The sequence below is a fragment of the Taeniopygia guttata genome, chromosome 3 (genome assembly GCF_048771995.1).
Source record: "Taeniopygia guttata chromosome 3, bTaeGut7.mat, whole genome shotgun sequence".
Classification (NCBI taxonomy): Eukaryota; Metazoa; Chordata; class Aves; order Passeriformes; family Estrildidae; genus Taeniopygia; species Taeniopygia guttata.
The window spans coordinates 98,901,994-98,922,170 of NC_133027.1; the positions used below are offsets into that span (position 1 = coordinate 98,901,994).

At 36.7% G+C, this 20,177-nt stretch overlaps 1 protein-coding gene across 5 annotated transcripts in view; it reads left to right on the plus strand.

Moving 5' to 3' along the window:
• SRBD1 (S1 RNA binding domain 1) overlaps positions 1 to 19,842 on the plus strand; it is a 123,230-nt gene extending 103,388 nt beyond the window's left edge. For all 5 annotated transcript variants that reach the window (XM_030268992.4, XM_030268994.4, XM_030268993.4 and 2 more), the window contains 5 exons: positions 1,516 to 1,622; positions 4,190 to 4,366; positions 6,146 to 6,298; positions 16,461 to 16,645; positions 18,908 to 19,842. In XM_030268992.4, the coding sequence (XP_030124852.4) occupies positions 1,516 to 1,622; positions 4,190 to 4,366; positions 6,146 to 6,298; positions 16,461 to 16,645; positions 18,908 to 19,197 (912 nt within the window). In that variant the 3' untranslated portion in view covers positions 19,198 to 19,842. The remainder of the gene's footprint in view (positions 1 to 1,515; positions 1,623 to 4,189; positions 4,367 to 6,145; positions 6,299 to 16,460; positions 16,646 to 18,907) is intronic.
• Positions 19,843 to 20,177: the final 335 nt, after the last annotated feature.

Below are 20,177 nucleotides of genomic sequence, written 5' to 3' on the forward strand. Positions count from 1 at the left end.
AGGAGGAAATATATTCCTAATTGAGAGAAGTTACATCTTCAGTAAGTCAAAGTAAGGCAACATAAGACTTCTTTTAAGGGTATGGGGTTTTTTTTGTTTGTCTCTTAATTCAAAAAGGAAGCTATTATGTTGCAGTACCAGTGCATTAGTAAGTAGAAAGTGATGTTTGATCTGCCAAGTGTACAACAAGCAAGCTTTGTGGGTATGACACCAAGGACTTGCCAGTACTTGAGCATCTACATAGTGTTGTGCATGCAAAATTAATACAGGAAAAGTGATATTAGCAAAATATGAGCTTTGTGTGTGTAACTTTATTATATATCACATCATGAAAATGCATCCCATTACCATCACCTGAAATAGGGAGCTATGAAATGCATTGCCTGAAGTTTTATGACTGCCTCAGTTATTAACCACTGCTTAATGAATTTACCAGCGTTAGTAGATTGGGATTGATGCTATTGGCATGTTATATTTAACCGTGAAATCTTTAAAAGATCTGAATGGCTTAGAACATAAAACAAAGTAATGGATGAAGTGCTTGGTGCCTTGGCTTGGATCCAGCTTGATGTCCTAAATGAATGCATCGTGAAACCACAACAGATCAACCCAGATTTACATGAGTGATGCAGAAGAGCCCTGAAGCTAAGCCAACATAGTGATTGAATTAGCTTCTGCATTTAGAGAGGCTTCTCCCTCCAGGTCAGACTTCTAAGCACTGATGGGCTTGCGTGGGGAATTCGCAGTTACAGACTGAAGTATGCCTACATTTGGGAGGAAAAGAAATCTTAGAGCTTGAGAATTTTTAACTTTGACAAGTGTGACTGATTTTTGTTTTAGGGGGAAAAAGGGGAAACACTGTGAACATTTCCATTAGTGGTGCTTTGGTCAAGGACCTGCCAATCTTCCCAGAAATATCTGTTCAAAATTTGAAACATTTTGTTGCCACGGGGTTGATAAATACCTTATGTATTGCCCACCTTCATACAGTGTGTGGCTTTTTCTTGTAGTAAATAATAACTGTACTGTAGTGTGATGCTCATAAATGGGATTATTTTGCAAATATCTGTGTGTACTGGTGCAAAAGCCCAGAATTTGTGATCTCTTCTCTACTTTATTTTTAATAAAATGATTTTTTGGGTAAATGTCAGATTAAAGACAAGATATGGTGGATAACCAGAAGCATTACTCTTTTTGGGTAATCATGTTTTTAATAAAGTTTTATTTTTACAAGATGCAGGAAAATAGTTATTGAAGAAGAATGTTGGGACATGAAGTGTGTCTTTTTTCTAGAGATTTGTATCATGACAAAGATGTTTCAAAGAGATATTGGGGACATTCTAAAAAATATATTCTACAATTCATATTTTTAACCATAATTTTTAAATTTTTGCCCTCACAAAAGATATTGTTAAGTTCCAGCAGCTATTTTATTGATGTTAGTGTTATAGGCAGTTCCTGTTTATGTACACTTCAATACTTCAGTAACCAGATATCTCCATTTTTGTTTCTCAGCATGATGTATCACAGACTTTGCTGAAAGCAACTCTGGACAGTGTGGTTGAAGAGTGTGTCAGCTTTGTAGGAGTTGATATTAACATCTGCTCAGAAATACTATTAAGGTGAGTGAAACATTTTCCTATTCCAGTAATTACGTGGCTCTGGATCACAGAGTCTCTGTTTAGTCTGCCATCTGACTCAAGCTCAGCTGGAGCAAATGGCTCTTGTGTTAAACTTCCAATTACATAAAAATGATGCAGTAAGACAGTATTTCACTGAATCATTAAGAGCCAGGTTTTAGGGATATGTGTGATTCTCCAGGGTAAAACTATGCTTCAGAGAAAAACAGATCTTTAAAAATTTAGAGCCAACACTGCAATTTTAGAAAAATGTGATATAAGTAATATGTATTTTTACATGGAGAAAGGTATTTTCAAATGTACTTTGTCTCTTAGAAGGTATTTTTATAGGTACTTCTAAGTGGAACAAGTTGTAAAACTTGGGTGAGGAAAGGAGAAAAAGAAAGATGTAAGGGGAAACTTGAAAAATTTATCCCTTTTTACTGTTTGTTTTTTGTTAAGTAGTTATGCCATGTTTACTTGAAGAATGTTCTGGACTTTATTTTTCAGGGTTAGAAACTAAAAGCTCATTCTCTCTTGAATGTGTAGAATTCAGTATTGTTTAGGCGACAAACTCTCAGAAGAGCAAAAAAGAAGAGCAAAAGTGCTGCTGTCATCCTCCATAGTAGGAGGGGAAGGAAAAGAATGTCCATAATCTTCTGTCCATATTCTTCCCTAATATTACTGTCCATAATCTATAATGAAAATTATATTAGGTATGAAAGTTAGGAAAAATGCATTCTTGCTAGATCTATATTTTATTTTTTTTAGCCCCTTAGAATCTTTCTCAAAAACATCTTTCCATATTTTGGAAGAGGCTCTTTTTCTATGCTTTTTGGTTTTCTACTTCCATATTCTTTCTCTGCGTGTCCAGCCCCTGCCCAGTGCCTGATTTCTTCTGTCTTACATGCTTTTGTATTTAGATCAGCTTTTAGGAAGAAAGTAAGTGGAAAGCAAAGTACCTAAATGACAAATGAAGCTTTCATTCATAGAATCAACAAAATAGAATCATAGAATAAGCTGAGTCAGAAGGAACAGCTATAGTGTCCACTTCAGCAGGAAGCATCAGCCTGAGATGCTACTGTGCCTTCACAAAACTGAATGCGGGGTAATCCTGTCCAGACAGGGCTACAGGTGGTAACCACATTGTGTAAGTATTTTGTGTGGTCTAATTAACCTGGCTTACAATTGTTCAAGTCTGCTGTTCTGTGTAGATGCAGTCTTAAGTTTCCTTCAGACATCCAGTTTACAAGATTGCCACCCTAGCTAGATTGCAGCCTGAGCGGAGCTTTCTGTTTGGGGTTTGTGATGCGTCAAATACAGTTCTTGACACATAGTATACACAGGGAGGCAATGACACTGCTACAGTATTTGCATCAATCTGCTGAGTATTGTGCTTGAAAGACTTGAGATCATCAGTGGAAAATTCTGTCAACTGTGTAATGTTCCTTCATCAGTGTACATATGCCGGATTTCTCAATGTTACATTTTTTGAAGAAAATTCTATTCCTAATGGTTAATGGTCTGTCTGTGGTTAAAGGTGTGTCCCTCTAATTTAATTCTGAGCTTTCATTAACTTTGGACTATTTCTTTTACTTTTGCTTGAGCATGAAAATAATGTAAGATTTTTTCTTTTTTCCCTGAGATTTTATGGGTCTTGCTGGTTTTGCTGGTGGTGTTTTTCTAGAATCAGTTCATGTGATTCCACAAACAGGTCATGCTGCTGCTGACTTAAAGCAATGGTATCAGATAAAGCCTAGTGCATGACATTTCCTTCACTAGTGTCATGTGTAACTGCCCACAAGAGCTCTTTTCTCTTTATTTATGATTAACATACTCCACACAGAGAAAGTTTTGCTCACATGTATATACAGAAAATGTGCTGCAAACCCACAGGTTCCTGAAGGAGCCTGGCTAACTGCTGTTGCACTTCACAGGTAAGTTCTTGGCCAGGTCCAAATTACCCTCAGAACAAGTCATGCTCCCAGCCTGTTCACAGCTGCTTTTTATTTCAAGAAGAGCTGAGAAAAGAAACAAGCTTTGTAGATCAGTTCAATCATTTGAGGATGGCAAGCTGATCCCAGTCACTCTCCTTCTGGGTAGCAGACGTGAGCCCTTCACGTGCAAGGCAAGGTGTTTCAGTACCATTGGAAGGGCTGAGAGGGGACTGTTCTTGTAAGAACAATTTATCTGTTCTGAGCCCTCCTCCCACACCGTTTCCTGAAGAGGGCAGCTGGGGGCAGGCTATAAGACATGACAAATTGAAGTGGCATTACGGAAATAGCCAACAGATCATAAATTACACGTCCCTGGCTTACTAGTTAGGCGTGTACAGAACCAGATTGCTGTACTAAGTTTTCTTGACTTGAGTGGATTCCTTCCACTGAAGTAAGAGAAGGGATCCTTTTTAAGACAATGCCTTTGATCTGGGAGTCTATTTGCTAATTTCTTAGTAGTTTTTAAGTTTTGTAAACCAGATTTTCTATAGGAATGAGTATCCTTGTAATGGGTAGCACTTGCAATAATGACTGTTCAATGGTAATAAATGTATTTTGTACATTTTCTCTTAGACACATTGCAGGACTGAATACTAACAGGGCTAAAAATATAATTGAATGGCGAGAGAAGAACGGACCATTTATAAACCGAGAACAGCTCAAGGAAGTTAAAGGTTTGGGTCCCAAAACCTTCCAACAATGTGCTGGCTTCATCAGATTCAATCAAGAATATATAAAGACTTTTTGCAGGTAATAGAGATTTTAACTGTTCTGAATAAATTATCTAAAATAGAATGAGAAGACTTCCCCTTTTTCTGCTTTGTATTCTTGCATGGGACTCAAGGAATCCTAGACCCCTGTGCTCTGGAAGACAACAAATTAACTTGTTAAAGTCCATGGTTGAAGATAGTTCTTCCCCTGAATAGTCATGGCTTGTCAGCCTAGTCCTCTAAGTCAGAGTTTTGATAAATATGTAAGTTTAATTAAACATTTTCCCACTGAATTGGTAAAAAAATTGTCATGCAGCAGTGTTGTGATCTGAGATATTAAAACTTGTTTTTCAGGTGTAATACAGAGATCTGTAAATTAACTAATGTAATATGGCAAAGATTGTTCTGCAGAATTTAATGGTAGTAAACTAGTGGAGATTTTTGGAGTTTCAATTTCATTACCTGCAAAGAGGAAGTTGAGTAGCTGCCTAGATTAAACTGTGTTTATGCTATACTCCTGCGCCTGGCAAGTGTGCTGTGACTGTCTTCTGTCTGAAATATGTGAGGCCTTTTCCCAAGTGCAGTTTGTCAACAGTGTCTCATCCTCTTCTCTGTCATCTCCTTCCCTGATTCTGTACCAAGTCTTCTACACTTTCAGCCATTCATAGTGCTCCTCTTGACCTTTCTACAACTGAAAATGCCCTTTCTAGCACAGTGTCTCTTCTCCTGTCTTTTCTTGCTTCTCTTTCCAAAATAAAGAACTAAGAAAGGGCATGACAGCAGCTCCATCGCTACACTTTTGCCATTGGCTCCTCTCAAAAAAATATTTTCCTGGGAAGCACATGCTATTATGTTTTAGCCAACGCAGTGCTCAGAAGCAATATTGTGTTCCCAGTTGCTGCTGGCCAAGCAGCACACTCGTAACTTCCAGGCAGGACATGGGCACACAGGGGCTGGCTTGCTGCCCAGGTGGAAGGTGTACAGATTGGTTGCCCATCTGGCAGGGAGGCATAGGCTGCAGGCCAAGTGGTGCTCGCTGTAAGCACCAAAAGACCAAAGAAATTGCTTCCAAAGCTCTCTGTGATTGATAGGTCTTACCTTGTGCAGATCTGTTCTAGTTTCTCTAGTTTATGCTGCAATACAACTAATGAAAAAAAGGTTGATGATTTTTTTCCCCTTCCACCCCAGATGTTCACTGGTGAAATGTGGACATTGTTTTGGGGTTTTTTTAACCTTCTTGGAACATGATTCTGATGTTAGTCAGATTCCGTAAAACCTGGGAACACTGTATAACCTGAGAAATGGGTTTTAAGGCCAAAATAAAGCTCTAACACCACTGCCTTCTTGTGGGTCCAGGTGACATAACCAGAGGCTTTTGAAATGAACTTTGAGGTTTCATTTTTATCCTTTCTAATCACTTTGATGACTTTAGATTGCTGTATGAAATAATTTTTGTGCTTTTTTTGTGAAATACAACAAATAGTGGTTACTTTAAAAATTGTTATGGAAAGAGGAAAATATGTTTGCATTTCTGCTAGCAGTTGGTGAGTGGAGCCCAAAATGCTAGAGCTAGTTTCAGGTCCTTCAGTGCATTCTCTTTCGTCCTCCAAAAGCAGGAACCACTTGTGATTTAGGAAAAAAAAACCAAAGAGGCATGAAAGGAGCATTTGCAGTAGTAGTAATTTTGATGCCTTTAATGTGTCCTGATAAATTGTTTTCTTTGAGGATTTCAGGGGAAAAAATGTGTTGGTTTGTGTGTGGGTACTGGGTCAGGATCATCTTCATTGAAAATGATATGTTCATTTTTGATTTCTGGCAGTAATAAGAAAAATGAACTTGGAAGTCGTGCACTTTTGACTAAAGCAGGTGCACTGGGTAAAAAGAAGAGTAAACTAACATCATGTGCCTCACAACAGCCCAATCCTTTGGACCAAACTTGCATTCATCCAGAGTCTTACAACATTGCAATGAGGTAAGTGATAGGAAAGCTTTTGAACCATTGACACCATCAATATTTAAAATGAAAATATTGATTTTTTTCTGACAACAGCCTGCTCAGTCATTTAAAACAGGAATATTTATATTGCTTTGAAGCTTTCACCCCCTTCTTCAAGAAGAAGGTATGCTTTGGATGTATGTGAGCATGTGTCATTACAATGGGCCTTTAAAATGAAATGTTGATATTGCAAGATCTAATTAAGAAGTATATACAAATTCCCAAATACACAAATAGTACAATTCTTTTACTAAGTGACTAAAAGAAGAGAATGGTTTTTATGTCTGTCAGAAAAAAGTAATTAGGAATCAGTGTGTGCCTCTGAAATACTGCTATAAGCTGTGATCTTTTCTATCAGCAGCCCTGGTTGAAATTAGACTCTGCTTTTCAGAAAACATTATCTCCTACCATATATGGGCACATATTTATTTTTCAACTGAATTTTACTGAACAGGTCCTTAAAAAGTACTGAAGCTAATTTCACCAGTAGCCAGTTGCTTTAAGATTCTTATGACCTCTGTTGAGATCATACGCCTGGACAAACAAACTTGTGCTTCCTGTTTTATAAACAAAACCGTCTTTAAACCTCAAAGAGAGATGCAGAATTTCTGTCTTCACAAAGCTTGACTTTCTCTTAGGACATCTTCCCTTCAGTGTGTACTCTGTTCTCTCTTCCTATCCATAGGTCTCCATGTTTTCCTTCTGCTAGGCATGCAGTGAACTTCTGTTTCCACCCTCTCCCTGCCACAGTTGATTCTTCTTTGTGTCTGATTCTAGGACTCACTGTTCAATTTCTGGGTAGAGTCTATTGCAGTTGTGCAGTGTATAGATAACTTTGGTTTCTCCTTTTCCATTACCATTACAGATCAACATTTGTTACAAAGTCTCTACCCTGTGTAGCTTTGGGCAAAAACATCGGTCAAGGTCCTGATCTTAATGATGTTGTGTTTGGTAGGTGGTTTATAGGATGTGCAGCTTGGTCACCCTAACTGGAGATTAGTCGATGTGACTGAGTCAATGTGAAAAACAAAAATAAATTGGTTATTTAAAAAAAGTTTGATTTTCTGTATTGAATTTCTTTCAATTTAAATTATCTAATTTTAGTAGGTATCACTGATCATATAATTGTGATTTGAAATTTGACTGGGAACCCATCACTTGCACTATTTCACAAAAAACAGAATAAAAAAAAATTAATGAGCAGAATTTTTACATCGCAGCCAAGACAGTGGGGTGAGTCTTAGGCTTGTGCACGTTTCAGTGAGGGGACTGGCACCCATTGCACAGCCAACACTGCTTAGAAGGTGCCTTGCTGAGTCTTAAAACGTGTGCAGCTTCAGACTTGCAGAAGTGTCACGTAGCTAAAGACCAGTATTAATCTATCCCATCATCTCTCTTTGGATAATGCAGGTATTTTACAGCAAATTTCCAGCAGTGCCATTTTCTATTCTCTGTTTCTCACCAAACACTTTGCCATCCTGGACAGAATTTTGGCAGGAAGTATTTAGGTCCAAATGCATGTCATAGATATTATACCGTACAGGATTTTGTTGTGGGTTTTTTGTTTGTTTGTTTGTTTGTTTTAGTGCAAAAAAATACAAGTTGATTGCAAAGCAAATATAAAACAACAATTATAATATCTGCTAATGAAACACTGAAATGAATAAGTGTAGCATCTTTCTCTGTAGCCAATCGTATCAGTCTTTTCTTCATTCTTCTCTGCTGTCTTACTTTTTACATTTATTATACCTCTACACATAGTATGATAGGGGGTAAAAAAAGTCTCCAAGTGCTTTCTGTGAATGTACTTTATGGACAACAATATTTTTATTTTTCTTTTGTTCCCTGGAAAGCATATTAAATATGAAAGTGATAACTTTCATGTATAGATTGTATGACTCTGCAGCAACTCGATATCACAAAACAGTGTGGGGAAAGGGGCAAATATCTTTAATGTTTTTTCATGGCAAATAGCTCTTTTGAGAAAAGAAAATACAGCTCTGCAGCAAACTGACAAAAGCCAAGATGTGTAATAATAAAAATTGACACTGGTGACATAAGGACCAAATATAAACCAGACATCCTCCCCTCAAGCAACTAATGCTATAATTTAGCAATGATTATATATTTAAAATTACTTCTCAAAAAAAAAAGCATATGAGCTGCTAAGTATCTCAGAATTTATGAAAACAGCTTTCCAAACCTTTTTCCTCCCTGAGTATGAATTAGGAAAAAAATTTACTAAGAATTCAGACTGCATGGAGGATTCAGTCCAAAGCTTATCAGGGCTGTTGGCGAGTTTTGCTGACAAGCAGTGGATGGGACTGGGCTTGTAGTTCCCTTTTGCTGAGACTACATTAATGAGAAAGCTTTTGAGAGCCTAAAGATCAAATCATGTTCATGGTGTTGTTGGAGGTGTTTTATGAAAATTGGCCAATATTTGAAACTCTATCTAAATGCTAGAATTAAACTAGTTTAAAACCTAATCGATAAGTCTTATAACTTAAAATGCATGAGAAAAAAATTGAAGCTCTTAGATGTAGGTTAGAATTGCTATTTAATAATAAATCTTAATGAGTTCTGTGGCTCTAGTGCTATCAGAGTATTTCATCTTTCAAGTTCACAGGTGGATCTGTGCTGCCAAATGTCAGAATTGTCTTGAATATGATCTGATTTGATCAAAAATTTAGTGTTACATACCTCTTACCACAAAATTTAAAATGTATGGAATAGCTGCTACATAAGTGAATCATAGGGGCTTCCTCATGCAATGCCTACCACATCTTGCTATGAGAAAGTAGTTTCTGAAAGTTTTATTGGATTAAAAGTTTTCATGGAGAATTGCATTTATTTTTAAATGAAATAAGATGGTGATTTCTAGCCACTGCTTATAGCCAAATTACCCAAAGGCAGCAGTCTACATTGCAGATTTATGGCATGCGAAATTATCAGGTTTTAAAACAATGTTTTTGAGGGATAGAAATTTCCCAAATTTGAAACCACTAATTTTCTTTTTCAGGACTATTTTGTAGCTTGAAAAGCCAATCCATTAAAGAAAAATATGGTTAAAAGAATTACTCCCAAGTGGTGACTTTTGTTGCCAAACTTCAGGCTGGAGCCAATTTTTAGGGCTGATTTAGAAAAATAGGGTTTTTATAATGGAAACGCTGATGTAATCTTTACTACAGTGGCACAAATGGTGCTGGTATGATTGATTTATGACATTTAGGCATCTTAACTTAAAATCTGTACAATTTCTGTGAAATAATTGGAAAATATCCTACTGGTGATTTAACACACTCTGCAGAAGACCAAAGCATTTTTGTTCATGGTTTCCACACTGTCAAAGCTTGGCTTTGTCATGTGCAGTGATCAAGCTTACAAACTCCTTTAAATATTATTAATTGGAATTTCCAAAAAGCTAAATAAAAGCCTCAAAACTTTATAGATAGCCTATTTTCCTGCAAAGCAGAACCATGTTTTAAGTTTTTGAAAAGTCTATATGTGAAAACCAGTTTATAGTGGCAGAAACTTCTACATACAATTAATACAATATGTAGAACATATTCAATTTCTTGGTGTGTATTGTTAAAGAATTGTAGGAAAACCAAGGAAACATTTAGGAAGTCCCCAGAAGTTACAACCAGTTTATGCTTATAAACCAAAATGTTGGAAAGAAAATGCAGTGTTTTTTCTTTGTTCTATCAGTCTGCTGGGTGCAGTTGGTTTCATGTGACTGAATTTTAACATTTGCTGACTTTTTTATTTAAATCTCATTAAAATGCTTTTTGCAAAAGGTTGGCACTCAGAATGTGTATTTGCTGCTCACAGATTGCAGCATCTGGCAGACAGGTTGTATTTTAGCCTGACCTAGAAATACAAATTTTTGCCAATGTAAAAGATCTAAAGCTGTGACTTAGAATAACAGAGGTGAGGATCTGCCTTGGCTAATTACCCAGGTTTAGGACCTTGCCTGGTAGAAGCCAGTCCTGCTTACTGTGGTTGGTTGTGCCTTAAGAGAAGTTTTTGACAGACTGGGCAGAGCCACTGCAGTGAAGATTTGTGTCTTGCCATTCTCTGTGTATTGATAATGGTGCTTGATATCTTCAGCAGGAATTCAACGTCCCAAGGGAATTAAAGCATGAACTCGTTCATGGGCTTTTTCTTCACTGAAACAAAACACTTCCATTTGGTGCTCATTTCAGCAAGGTGTTTTTGTTGGTAATAGTTTATACTCCATTATAGGCCAATCTGTCATATTTCAAATATCCCTGGTGTTTCTTTTATTCTGCATGGGTGGATGTAACAGCTGATTTGTAGTCTCTCATTTGCTGTGCTGATCAGCTGCATTTGCTGGCGGTGAAGGCAAGTACTGGTACATGAGAAAATGCAGAAGAAAAACTGTTGATGAGGCTAACAAAATAAAGAGATTTTCCTCTCCTGCCCTTTATGCAACTGGAAGCTTGTCCTATGATGGCATTTTGAGCTCGCTGGCAGGCTGGCTTGCTTCTGTCCAGGTCCTCTAGTTGTCACTGAACAATTAAGGCAATGCTTAAGAGGAGTAAAAATCAGGGAGACAGTTAGTATGGTATCTAAGCAATGAAAATACCAATAGTCAACCACCAATAGTTGAGCAATAGTTGTTGTGTTCTATTTAATAATGCAGTCTGTATGTGAATATTCTTACAGAGGATAGGCGTTGTTACTGGGGTAGGAGTACAAAGACATTACATCTTTCCTTACAAAGACATCAGAAATGTCTTTTGTCCACTTGAATGAGACTATACTTGCTTGTAAACACACACATGTGTGAGTATTCAAGTTATTTAATGTGCAGACTAATACTTCAAAAAGTTTTACCTTTGGGGGCTTATTAAAAGAAACTTTAAAGAGTTAAACTCAGTCAATTAATGAAACTTTATGACTATTTCCAATAGCCAATGTACAGCCCTAATTATGGAGTACACTTGCAGAATTGTGGCCATTAAGTATTATAAATAACTGTTCATATTAATCATTTTTAAAGGCCAATTTATTCACAGGTTTTACTACTAACTTAGCTGGATTTTTAGAGGCCATATTTTTAAAGTTATCTTGTCAGTAAACAGAAGACTAGAAAAAGCTTTGACTGCCAATTGCCATCCAATAAAGACACTTTAAAACTTTAATGTGTTGTAAAATACACTTAACAAGAATGATTAGAAGAACTTAGAAATAATGGAGAAATATGCTCCATTTACTCTATAAATACTATACCCATAAATCAAATGGTATTTTTAATTTGTTGAAATTTTTGGGACTTACATAACTTCTCACTAGTTGCATTTAGAAAAAAATATTGGGCAAAACCCTCACAAGACCTTTTTAATGGAATTTTCTCCTTTAAGTGTAGCATACTAGTTCTTTGTGGATAACTAATCATGTTTCACTGTTTTGCATCTTGAGTTGCACTCCAGTTACGTGATATATCAGTAGTCATGAGAACACCAACAGCAGCGTGACTAATGGTATGGGAGCAAAGTGGCTATGCTGCAGTGGAATGGTGTCTGAATTTCTTTTCTCATTTAGAAATTCATTGTTTCTCAAAATTTTTAAGTTCGAAATGTCATAGACTGAGTCCTTTCTGTATGCATTCACATAATCTACATTATTCACAATTTATGTATTTGAAGAAAAACATACTGGTTAGACAGCTTTGTCTGGCTGAGCCACATAAGTAGTTTTAGATATATTTGAGTCTTTAGCTCTCTGTGTCCAGCAATGAATTACAGCACGTAATGCACAAATACTGTTCGATACATAGTCTTCACTGGTCATCAAAAATTGAGGATCCGTATCACTGTGGGAACAAGAGCAGTCAACATCTGCGTTATACAAATACTGCTTTTGCACTTCAAAACATTACTAAAACATAAATGTCTGCATAATTTAAGTTTGTTACTGTCATACACATACATTTTACTTAACAAAGTGCATGCTAATGCAGAGTTGTTTTGTTTTCAGAGTGATTATGTTGCTTTACCATTAATTCATGTATGTACTGTGACAAGATGTAATGGCATATCATGTTGCTTTAATGTAATGAATCCAGTACTCCCAGCTCTTGAGTCGTGTTGCTGGAAATGATTACATAAAACAGAAATGACTGTGACTAAAGCCCTTGCAAAGCTTTAGAACTCCTGCACATTATAAGAAGCTTTTCGAGGGGTGGTTCGAGTAACTTCTTAAAAATTTACTGTAGACTTCCCTTGGTAAAATTTTTACTCTTTTCTGACTATTTTTTGCATTCCAGTGAAATTTGCATTATCTTTTAAGCATTGCAAAGGTTTTGCTATAATTTTGTGCAGATGTGTATGTTAAGTGAACATGATGTGCTTATTTGTTACATTTATGCTACTTTTCTTTTTTTCTTTATCTGGATAAGATGGATGAAATTATGTATTAAATACAAACATCAGTCATTTATCCATGACCATTCTCTGCAGGTCCTGTAAGACTGCAAAGATTGCTTTTAAAATGACGGTGATTGCAAAGGTTTCCAAGTATTCTCTAAGTCTCAGAGCCATAAAACTCAAAGTTCTAAACTGTTTAAATGTCACCCTGTTCTTCCTAAGACTCTGGCAGCTTTTCTCTGAGTTGATGTACCTTGAGCAGAAAGTTCACCGTTTATTCACATACTCAGCATTTGAAGAAGCAAGGATAATATATCTTATAAGAATGACCTCACTTCAAAAAAAAAAGCCTCATCTTTCCCATTTCTGTTAACTTTCTTTAGGTTTTGTCTTTCTGGTAGATAAACATAGCACTTGAGCTACTGCAATGTATTATTTATTTCACATATGTAGCCAGGAAAATGCTTTAAGGACTTTCATTTTTGCACAGATAATTCATGTTCTTATGTTGTGCAGCTGGAGCTGTTTACAAATTGTGTGAGTGAGATATTTCAAGGATTGTGGTGAGATAGTTTAAGATAAAAATATTTTTATTAAGGGAAACCTCTTTTTTCCTCCATAGGCATATCTGAGTATTACTACCAACTATGTCTCTTTTTTTGAGTTTGAAATAATTGGAGGAAGTTGTTGGGTTGTTTTTTTAATAAGGAGAAAATTACCTTTTTTCTTAGCAGTGACATTTTAAAATAGAAATTATCAATATAATGCACCACTGTTCAGTCAGAGAGTTGTGCTTTATATCGATTATTTTTTTTTAGTCCAAGTGCCCTCAGGCTATGTTCATTTGAGTAAAAATGATACATTAAATATGTAATTAGATTCAACAGTATTTCTAAAACTAACTGCATCTGCACTCACTAAGACGTTACTTTAATTTGGAAATAGTTTAATACATTGGTTTTACCAAAACCTGTCCTAAAATGGTGAGAATTTCCAAAATACAAATAATACTGTTTCTTATAAAGACTATTTCTTCTCTGCATATGCACGTGCTGGGCTTTTATTACAGTGCTCTGTTTTGCCTGTGATATATAACTCATAATTCTGAAATATTCTTAACAAAATGCCTGATTTTTAGAACATTAAAATTCTGTAGAATTTGGTGGGACTTCTCGTGTACTTGGACTTGGGCACATAATCTTCAGGTGGAGCCAAAATTTTCCTGTGAGCAGTAACCACATTAGTAAGTTATTTACACAATTGTAATTGATAACATAGGACCCAAACCTACCTTCCTTGCCTAGATGAAGAATCCTTTTTAATTTCAGATAAATGCTTTGGGATGTCCAGAGGGAGGTGAGGAAGGAGCAGGGGACAAAACACCTTTCATGAATTGGGCTTAAAGCTCAGGCACATGGATTATGTCCTGTTTGGTTTTTTTTCCAGCCATGTACACATAACACCATTCATTCTGATTGTTATCCACACATCCAGCATCTTTGTATGTAACAGGGCTTTTTTTTAATACACGCTGATGGCTGTTTTGTGTGGTTGCACTTCTTAGTGGTGAAACCCACCCCATGATCAATTTACTAAGTCAACACGCTTCTACGAAATCCTAATGGTGAGAAAATGTTACTTGGACAAACTCAAGCTGAGTTTCTATTTGAAATTAAATAAAGCCAAGTACGTGAATGTCAGCAAACTTGTTTATAGGGGTGGGTGGTAAAGCATACATTATTTAGAAGGTTGAGTCATGATGCTGGTTGGGTTTGTCATGTTACATCTGGCACGTCAGTCAAAGCTGGGACAGCTGCCACCTGTCACAAGTGCTCCGGTGGGGCATTGTCCGGTGTTAGCAGCCAGCAGCCCCCAGCAGTCTGGGGAGGAACACTTCACCTGGGCCTGGGCTCATTTTCAGCATTATCATTGCAACCACTTTTGGGGCTCCTTTGCAAAAGAAGGTGGTTTCATTTCACAGAACATCTGATATTTTCCTATCTGTTATTAGAAAAAATATTTGAATACTAGTGGTGTAGTTTGTTAGTTTACAGAAAAAAAAATGCACTTGCTATTACAAAATGTTTTACATCTGTTTTGCTGTATGTTTTGCTTCCAAACCACCTTAAATTACTTTAAAACGTGATGTCAAAAGTCGATATACCGTCAAAGCAAAATTCGGTAAATATGGAGAACAGCACCATCCACAGTGTCCTTATTAATTTTCTTCATACAGTGCCACATGAAAGATGTGTATGCACTAAAAAAATTAGTGAAAATTTTATTTATCACTACCAAGTCCAAATCTCTGTGTCTGAGCTTCCATTATACTTAAGCCACTATGCTTGTACTTGAATTCAGTAAAGTAGAACTTGTGATAGCCAATTGTAACAAATGTCCTTCTTTAGCAAAATTAATGGACATTTTAATTTAAGCTTTGCCCTTATGCTCAAAGATGAATTTTGTGATTTACTGAAAGTCAGATACTGCTTTAATTATGTCTCTTCAATTTATATTTTGTAAAAAATAAATTTAATTTTGTGTTTCAATCCATATAACTTCCTATTGCTCACCACCTGAAATAATCTCAGTTGGTTCCTTGGGTTAAAAAAAGGAAACAACAAAAAAAAACTACTCTGGGTCTCCTGACAAAAGAAATACTAGCCTCAGTTTTTGATAAAAATGCATCCCCTGCATGTATTTTGGCAGGGAAAAGGAGGTTGAGTACCAGGGGCTTTTGCTTTCTTATAGAGCTGGAATGTCTCCCAATAAGTTCAGGGCATGAATCTGCTGGTGAGCTCTTCTTTTGAGACTTGTAGTTTACACTTGTTGTGAAGCAGGATAAGGAGAGGAAAAAGAAATCTCTTTTAGGAATTTGGAAGGAATGTTTAATCAGGCTCTGGAGGACAAGAACAATAATTCTACCTGCCTGCTGTGGCAGAGAATGTGCAAAAAAAATTGTGCTTCCTGCCAACAATAAGGGGCATGACAAAGCAGGGTAGACGAGGCTTATTTATGGTGAGATGCAAGTCATGGCAGAGATCACATGTCAGGACATAATTATTTAGAAGTATTTATTTTTATTTCTTTTCAGCTTTTTGGATACCAGTCCAAATTTCTCTGTCTGCAATGTGTGTATGTATGTGACAATAAGGAAAGACAAGGATGTTTGACTTCCTTGTGTTGTGTGACTACTTTGACTTAATGATTACCTAGTGTCTGAAAAATTAATTTGTTCTTAAGCATGAAATTCACAGACAGGAGAAATATTTCATGCAAAGTTTTTCTTAAGTTGGGTTAAAGATTCTTAATTTAATATTTTGAGTATTCATTGTTGGTTTACTAAATTGCCATTCATTCTAATTTGAACGAGAGTGACAATTATAATAATATCATTATAGAACTCTCACTGATTTCTAGGGAACTTTGATGGCAAAAGACATCTTTCGGTAATAAGGAAATTGTTTTATTGTGAGATTAAATAACTGGTCTGAGAAGATATTTTAATTGCATTTTATTATTTTCCTTCTAGCTTTGCAATATGTTCCAGAAGATAACACACATACAGAGAGACTCTAAGTTTCCATTTATGTGTCAGATCAGTGATGAGTTGAGAGGACATGCCCTTGAGAAGCTGTTCATATATTTTACCAGAACTTTTGTTCATGCGTCGATGAAAAAATAATAGAGCAAAGGTTCCGTTCCCACTAAAGGATGTTACAAATCTTTCTTTGTGAACTTCTTAGGTTTTTATCTCTCATTGGAGGAAATGCAAATGACATAGGAAAATCAGATATGCAGCAAAAAGTAAATGTGGTAATTCAAAAGGAAGGACTGGAAGGCACAGCTAAAAGGCTCAATACTACTGTGAACACACTGCAGCTGATCATTGATGGTCTCACTCAGCCTGAAGACTACGACATCCGAACAGGTAAACCTCAGTTTGGAAGGTTGTAATATCAGTTTGTTTGTTCTAAATATTAGTTTTAAAACAGCACATTTTCTTCTTCAAAAATCAGTAGTAGGTTTTCATGGACGTGTAACTCCATTTAATTTCGCAGTCAAAGTAAAGGCTATATCATAATCAGATGTTTCTTTTCAGTTTTGTACATAATCCTGTCTTAAATCATGGCATTTTCAGCCATAGGAAGGGGAGTTGTATGGCTGTTAACAAGTGAAATAATTTCAATATGTTGACTCTCTACTGATTGAATCTCTGTTGGCTCTCCATCAGAGAGGGGAATGCTGAGGCCAAGGTGAAACAGTAGCAATAAAGTTCTGTGGAGCAGTAGTGTGTAGCTCCGCTCTTTTTTTGCCCTGGTTTCTGGGAGGCCAGTGTAACTGAAGCATGTTGGCTACCCTGGTTAAAACCTGCAGTGGTACTGAATACTTTGAGGTAGAGGAAAAGAAAGATGAAGCAAAACATTTGGGGATGCTGTTTTGTAATGAAACTTACAGCTGGATTCTCTTACAACAGCAGGAAATAGACAGCAATGATGCAGGCTTGTAATAACAAATAACGAACCTATACTTAATTAAAAAACAGACAAACCAACATTTCTGTGCCTCTTTTTTAGTTCATTAATGGTTTCCGTGCTTATTTTTTAATTCTCCACTTGTGATCTTGAAAATGTGTATTTTCTGTTCTGGTGATCTCACATCTAAATTACAGCAGGACAGACTATTAACAGAGGAAGACATAAAAGCAAAAGAGAGAATCTTCAGTGGAAATATTCATATTCTGGTGATCTAGGATATTCAGTATTACTTTAGACAGACTGTGATTGGAGAAGGCCTAGTAGACTTATGGATTGTCTCCAATGTATGGATTTCTCCATCATGAGTTCTTCCCATGGGCCCCTTGCAGTTCTTCATGAACTGCTCCAGTATGGGTCCCTTCTGTGGAGTGAAGTCCTTTAGAAACAGACTTTCATTGTTCCCTAGTGAGGTCACAAGTCCTGCCAGAAAACCTGTTCTAGTGTGAGTTTGCCACAGGGTCACAACCTTCTTTCAGGCATCCACCTGTTCTGGTGTAGGGCCCTCCATGAGCTGCTGGGGAATTTCAGCTCTGGCATCTGGAGCTCTTCCTCCTTCTTCCCTTGGTGTCTGCAGAGCTGTTTCTGTCACATATGCTCACTTTTCCCTCCTGGGTTGCAATTGCTGTTGCACAGGGATTTTTTTTTCCCTTTTTTTAAGTGCCAGAGGCACTTAGCACTATTGTTAATGGGCTCAACCTTGGATAGCAGTGGGTCTATTGGACACAGACAAAGCTGCAGAAGCCACTGCTCACAGTAGCCCACACACACACCCCTCCCAAAACATTGCCATGCAAAGCCAGTGCAGATCCACAGACTGATTAAATTCCAGTAGATTTTAGCTATATACTTGTTCAGGCTGAATTTTATTTCTCAAAAGCAAGCAGAGAAAAAATATTGCAGTTCTGGTTTGGTGATGTTCCTTGTGGAAAATCTCAGTCCTTGGAAAGGTCAAACAGTGATAGGAAAAGATTGAAAGAAGTTGTTGAGATGACTCAGAACGGTTTTCTGAAGGAGCAGAAAATGGTAGGGAAATAAGAGTTTAACAAAATCTATCTGTGCCCTTAAATACAGAATGTGAACATTAGTATCCCAGTATAATCCCAGCTAACGGTCATGCCTGTGTGATTTTTCAAGTTGTCAGTGCAAAGCAGCACTGTGATAAAGCTCATGTGATGTCATGGTGCAGATGAACAGCAATCCTAAGAATAGTGCATTGCTGACTTTTCTTTTAGTATGTGATGAATCTGAGTATTCATATTCCTGTGAATGTGTAGAAATTTCTACAGGAATAGAATTTCATGTATAATTGATGCAGCTCAAGTCACCTCAAGTATTTGCTCCCTAGATCTGAGAAAATTTAAAAGACTCTTTCAGTCACTGCCTGCTATACAACATGCTTCTGATCCCCTTATGTTAGTTTCATTACACAAAATTCAGTATACTTACTCAATAATCTAAGTCTTTTCAAGTGATTTACAAAATATAAGAAAAAGTTATCACAGATGGGTCTTTATTTAAAAATGTACAGAAAGCAGTATTTGGGACCTAAGATCTACCTTGGGATGACTTATTAATTAGAAACAATAATCTGGAAGCAACTCTTAGAAACTCTTTTTCTCTGGAGTCTTATTTGTGTTTCTTGTTTCCTGTAACAGATTTTGATAAACCTGACTTCAAGAGAAGCATAGTCTGCTTTGAAGACTTAAGTGTTGGTGCTGTTTTGACTGGAAAAGTTGAAAATGCAACGCCATTTGGAGTTTTTGTGGATATTGGTGTGGGAAAAGCAGGTTTGATTCCAGTGCGAAACATAACAGAAGCAAAACTCTCTAAAGTGAAGAAGAGAAGAAGCCTAGGCCTAGGTCCTGGAGAAAGAGTGGAAGTTAAAGTGCTTAATGTTGATATTCCTCGACTGAGGATAACGTTGGATCTTATTCGTGTTTTATGAGTGAGGTTTCAGTAACTGAGCCTTGACTTCCTTGACTTTAAAGGATAAGTAATGTCAGCAAGGTTATGGAGGGTCTGGCTTTTTTTTTTTAAATTTTAGTTTAACAGTTTTACCACATTTCTTGTATCCTTTCTGTTAATAATTGTTGGAACAGTTTTTTGGATTACCTCCAAGCAACCTTGTTATTTTGTCTGCAGAGCAAATGAAGCTCCAGTGGGCTGTCAGACAGATCTTTTAGCTATTGTCTGTGCAAGATTAAGATAGAAAATCTTCAGTTAGTACTGCACAAGCAGATATATCTATAGCTCCCCTACCAAAAAACAGCCACTCAGTTTGCCTGTTTTCTGGTTGACAGTCTAAAGCAGGGCTCCTAGTGAGAGGAAAAAATGATCTTTTGAAGTTAAGTGGTAATGATGTTGCATCAGAAGTAGACTGAGGAAAAAGCATTTGCTAAAACTATTGATGGTTCTGAAATAGTTATCTTTAATTTATTTGACGTCTGTTTACCTGTATTATGTTTGCTTGTTCAGTTATCATGGCTTAACACAGTTGGATGTACCTTGCAGTTTAAAGAACTTTGCTCGAAGGTGTCAAAAGACATTTGTGTTGTTCAATACTTCAGCAAAATAAAAACATTTCTGTCCATCTTTTCTCAGTGTTCCGGTTCTACAAGTAGTATAACAGTCCTAATTGTCGTTTATTCCAACACATGCTTAATGTGAATTCTCACTGTTTCCTGCTAGAAGTGCCTAGCACAGAGGTTTGTTTCTTCTAACTAGAGACTTATTGGGTTTGTGGTATTTCAAAGGACTTACCTCTTGAGCCAAGTTTGCTATGTATATATGTAGTCTTTACAGTGAGTTTTGTTGTGTTGGGCATTTATTCCTTTGCAGTCATCCAACTTGCCTGAATGTTGGCAGAAGCTCTGGTCTGCAACAGATGAGTCCAAATACACTATAGCAAGTGTCAAAGACCTTCAG